The sequence below is a fragment of the Silurus aristotelis genome, assembly GCF_946808225.1.
Source record: "Silurus aristotelis genome assembly, chromosome: 10".
Lineage (NCBI taxonomy): Eukaryota > Metazoa > Chordata > Actinopteri > Siluriformes > Siluridae > Silurus > Silurus aristotelis.
The window spans coordinates 2,948,754-2,953,753 of NC_139583.1; the positions used below are offsets into that span (position 1 = coordinate 2,948,754).

Here is a 5,000-nt window from a genome sequence, read left to right on the forward strand (position 1 = left end):
CCTGGGTATACACTTCTAGAAACACAGTCACTTTCACAGCTACACACACACACACACACACACACACACACACACACACACACACACAAAAACACACACACAAAAACACACACACACATTTAGAATTTGCTCTGAGGGCTGATTTGAGGTTAATGACCTTCAAGTTACTAAGATTAATGAGAGTGTGTGTGTTTGTGTGTGTTTGTGCGTGTGTGTGTGTGTGTGTGTGTGTGTGTGTGTGTGTGTCTGGGTGAAGCAATATTCTTTATATTGCTAATTAAACTGTTCCTCTCCACTGAAGGATGCAGTGTTTAGAGGAAAGCAGGTAGTTCAGTTGTTGGACTTTTGATTAAAAGGCTGTAAGTTTAAATCCCAGTACCACCAAGCTTCTGCTGGGCCCCTGATCAAGGCCCTCAAACATCAACTACTCAGACGTTTGAATGGTAGAAATGTAAGTCACTCTAGATAAGGGGGCGTCTGCCAAATGCTAGAAATGTTAATGCTAAGTAAGTTGGATGGAGGTGGTATTGGACTTTGGATCTGAAGGTCATGAGTTCAAATCTCAGCTCCAACAAGCTTTCACTCCTGAACCCCTTAAGCAAGGCTTTTAACTGCTTAGGCCATGTCCACACTAATACGTTTTTGTTTGAAACAGCATATATTTCTCTCCGTTTTGCGATGCCGTTATCAGTCAACGAAAACGTAGCTTTTTGAACGGCGTTTTCACGTCGCACTGTGGACGTGTGAAAACGGAGGCTTTGTATTCACCGTTGTGACTTTTCAAAGAGCCGGACTGTAAATGAACGGCAGGCGGAAACGAGGCGGGTCGAAGCGTCTTACGGTTTGATCGCGCGAAGTACAGAGACGTAAATCCTTGGTGTGGATGAGCGACTTTTGGGAAATGATTGAAAATCGAATGTGTGGACGCAAAGCATCGTTTTTCAAATGTATCCGGGTTCAGTGTAGGCGGAGCCTCAGCTGTGTAAATGATAGAATTGTAAGTGGCTCTGGATAAGAGGCGACACCAAGCTGCCACTGCTGGGCCCCTGAGCAAGGCCCTTAGCTGCTCAGGTGTATGAACGAGTTTAAATGCTATAAATTGTAGTGCTTAGTGAACTCGCTGAAAATTGAGAAAACTTACTGACCAGTGAATCCGACATGCCCTTGTGTGTTCTTTACAGAAGTCTTGAGAGAACATGCTTTATAAGGATTTTTTTCTTCTTGTATTATGCATGCACTCTTAGAACTTCCATAGTTCTTTGAAAAAAACAATAAAAAAATTTTATTAATAGTTACCCCTGGATGTATAGTTTTTTATTTCTTTAATTATCTTATCGAGATTTGTAATAATTTTTTCGAGATTTTTTGGAAAATGTTGAGAATTATGTAAATAGCTACGCCAAAGGTTTGTGGACACCCGAGTTGGTATGTGCGTCAGTTTGAACATTCTGTTCCAAATTTGGTGTCTAGGAGTTTGTGGACACCATACGATTAGTGTGCGTCATCCCATTCCCCTTGCACAATTAGTCATTTCCTCCTATAGTATCCTCCACTCTGATGTTCCTCCGATGTTCCACTCAATTTCGGAGTGTGTCCATTCAGCCACAAGGGTGTGTGACAGTAAAGTCAGGTACTGATGTTTGGTGACATGAGCAGGCCTGGAGTGGAGTCACATTCAGTAGTTCAATAGGGCTTGAGCTCTATAGCAGGCCTCTGAAGATCTTCCAAAGCATGTAAAGCGTATCGCAATGGAGCTGGCTTTGTGTACAGGGGCTTTGTAATAGTCATGCTGAAACGGTTTGGGTCTTTTTTAGTTCAAGATAAGGGAAAATGTCATGCACTAGCATACAATGATGTCCTGTACAACAACAACAGTTCGAGAAAGGAGCAGATGTGGGAGAAAACGTCGGGTGTCCCAATACTTATGGTTTAGTGTAATAGGCAAAAAAAAAAAAAAAAAAGAAATACCAATTCTAGTTTGCTTGCACATATCGGAGGCAGAGAAAGCGATTATCCCGGCTAACGAGCACTCGTTCCACCGTGCCTTCGGGTCGAATTGACCTCAGAATCAAAAAGAAAAGAAATGTGTTTATGACTCGAAAGTTTTGATGTTGGAATCAGATGCACTCGGGCTAAAAGTCTGAAGTAGGTCATTCTGACCTGAGTGGATTACAAGGGTTTAAAAAAACTCACGTTGGCTCAGTCAGCACCAGCTCCCCGCTCGCACGTTCTCAGCGCCACGATCATAACAATTTTACAGCTCTGAAGAAGGAAACGCTGGGAAAAGGGTCGTGAGCCGTTTTAATCCTGTGCACTGATGTGAATTGATGATCGAAGCGTGCTAGCGTTTTTCGCGAGACTCGATACGAGAACTGAGAACGCTGCGAGTTAGCGTTTGCATACAAATGTCCAGAAATAAACCGGACGTTTTGGGCTTGAAATGTTTTCTCGTCTCGCTTCACTGGAGTGTAGAGAGGGAAAAAAAGGGTTAAAAAATCCATCCCTGTAGATGAGCTGATTTGACCATATCTAACGAATAAATAGCTAATTACATCATATTTACGCATTGCAGGAGAGCTAGCCGTCGCCTGGATAGCATAATTCGTGTCAAATGTGTGACCAGGCGAACCTATTTTTTACATTAATCTCTACAGGGATCTGTTTTCTATCAGCAGAAACATGATAGCTGTACATCACAATCCACTCATCAAAGCTTACAGTAAACTCTATGGAGCTTCCTGTTGCAGGTCTAAATTAGCGCTTCGAACTAACCAGAACCTAATAGTTGCATGTCTAAATATAACTGTCGCAGTCCGGTATCTAACGATGCCGCATGTACGTCTTGGAGCGAAGTGGAAATCATGTAAATTTCATCTCGGCCTGAACTTCCTGAAAGCGGTTTCAGTCTGTACGTTGGGTTTCGCTTTGACTGAGCGTCTCCAGTCATATCGCGCTGCACAGTCATGCTACTGTGATAAGAACCGCGCTTACAGTAACCCGCGCCCTGACCTTCCCGTTGGCCTGTTAGAGTGTTCCGTCCCGGCACTCGCGTGGCCAGAATGTTTCGGGAGAAACTTGCTAACTCGTGCTTAAAAAGGTTCCTCAGGAAGTTGCCAAAATGGTTATGAAGTCATTTGCATAGATACTGGACTGCATGATCTTTTGCATTAAAAAAAAGAGTTGCATAAAGGAATAGAGAGATTTTTTGTGTGTGAAGTCAATGCTCACTGAATATAGTGATAAGGGATTAGTAATTAGGAACACTGGTGATTAGGGATTAGTAAATAGAAACACTGGTGATCAGGGATTAGTAATTAGGAACACTGGTCATCAGGGATTAGTAATTAGGAACAATGGTGGTTAGGGATTAGTAATGAGGAACACTGGTGATTAGGGATTAGTAAATAGGAACACTGGTGATTAGGGATTAGTAATTAGGAAAACTGGTGATTAGGGATTAGTAAATAGGAACACTGGTGATTAGGGATTAGTAAATAGGAACAATGGTGATTAGGGATTAGTAATTGGGAACAATGGTGATTAGGGATTAGTAATTAGGAACACTGGTGATTAGGGATTAGTAATTAGGAACAATGGTGATTAGGGATTAGTAAATAGGAACACTGGTGATCAGGGATTAGTAATAAGGAACACTGGTGTTCAGGGATTGGTAATTAGGAACACTGGTGATTGTGGATTAGTAATAAGGAACAATGGTGATTAGGGATTTTGTAAATTCGGAACAATGGTGATTAGGGATTAGTAATTAGGAACAATGATGATCAGGGATTAGTAATTCAGAACAATGGTGATTAGGGATTAGTGATTAGGAACAATGGTGATTAGGGATTAGTAATTAGGAACAATGGTGATTAGGGATTACTAATTCAGAACAATGGTGATTAGGGATTAGTGATTAGGAACAATGGTGATTAGGGATTAGTAATTAGGAACAATGGTGATTAGGGATTAGTAATTAGGAACAATGGTGATTAGGGATTAGTAATTAGTAACACTGGTGATCAGGGATTAGTAATTAGAAACACTGGTGATTAGGAATTAGTAATTAGGAACACTGGTCATCAGGGATTAGTAATTAGGAACACTGGTGATTAGGGATTAGTAATTAGAAACACTGGTGATTAGGGATTAGTAATTAGGAACACTGGTGGTTAGGGATTAGTGATTTTATATAATGTATACAGTGTAGAGGAGTTTCTATAGTATATAAATAGTGTATATCGAGTGAAGTGTATATAAGGAGTGTAGAGGGTATACAGAGAGTGTAGAGGTGCACATAACATATAGTGACAGTACAGAACCTCACCTGTCGAGGTGAAGCTGATTGGTTTCTTTGAGCTCCTCCATCTGAGCCTGTGTACGCTGCAGCTCCACTCTGCACGCTCTCTCTCTCTCTACACTCCCTCGTTCCCGCTCTAGCTGTCTCTCCACCTCCCTGAGGCGCTTCTTCAACCGCTGGAACTCGTGCATGATCAGGTAGCTCACGCCGCAGTAATGGCAGGTCGTCTCGTCCTGCTCCATCTCAACACACACACACACACACACACACACACACACACACACACACACACACACACACACACACACACACACACACACACAAGCACATTACCTATTGCTTTAATATCTATAATAGCACTATTAAAGAACGTCAGCGAGGAGAAGAGGTGTAAAATGAGCTAGCTGAAAGTGGAGGTTTAGTTTATAAGATCAAACAGATGAGATCGTGAGAACTTGATGATGACTCAGGTTATTGTGCCAGTGTAACTAAAGCGCTGGAGCGATAATGGCCTCTTTAGCGTGAAAGAGGTCTGGCACACTCAGGTGCAGTGATTCAGCCCCAGAGGCATCAGAGTTGGCGATTAGCAGTAACGTCTGCCACACCTACACTCTGCAAAATAAAAAAAAAGAATCACGTACAAATGTGCACGATTTTCTCCTCACATGCTATTAGCCAAAGCATGCTAAGTGACGTTTGC

General features: G+C 42.0%; 1 protein-coding gene across 2 annotated transcripts in view; it reads right to left on the bottom strand.

Moving 5' to 3' along the window:
• The window catches only part of lekr1 (Leucine-, glutamate- and lysine-rich protein 1), a 65,868-nt gene that overhangs the window by 51,644 nt on the left and 9,224 nt on the right, over window positions 1–5,000 (bottom strand). For both annotated transcript variants that reach the window (XM_083552386.1, XM_083552387.1), the window contains exon 3: window positions 4,328–4,542. In XM_083552386.1, coding sequence (XP_083408512.1) covers window positions 4,328–4,542 — 215 coding nt within the window. The remainder of the gene's footprint in view (window positions 1–4,327; window positions 4,543–5,000) is intronic.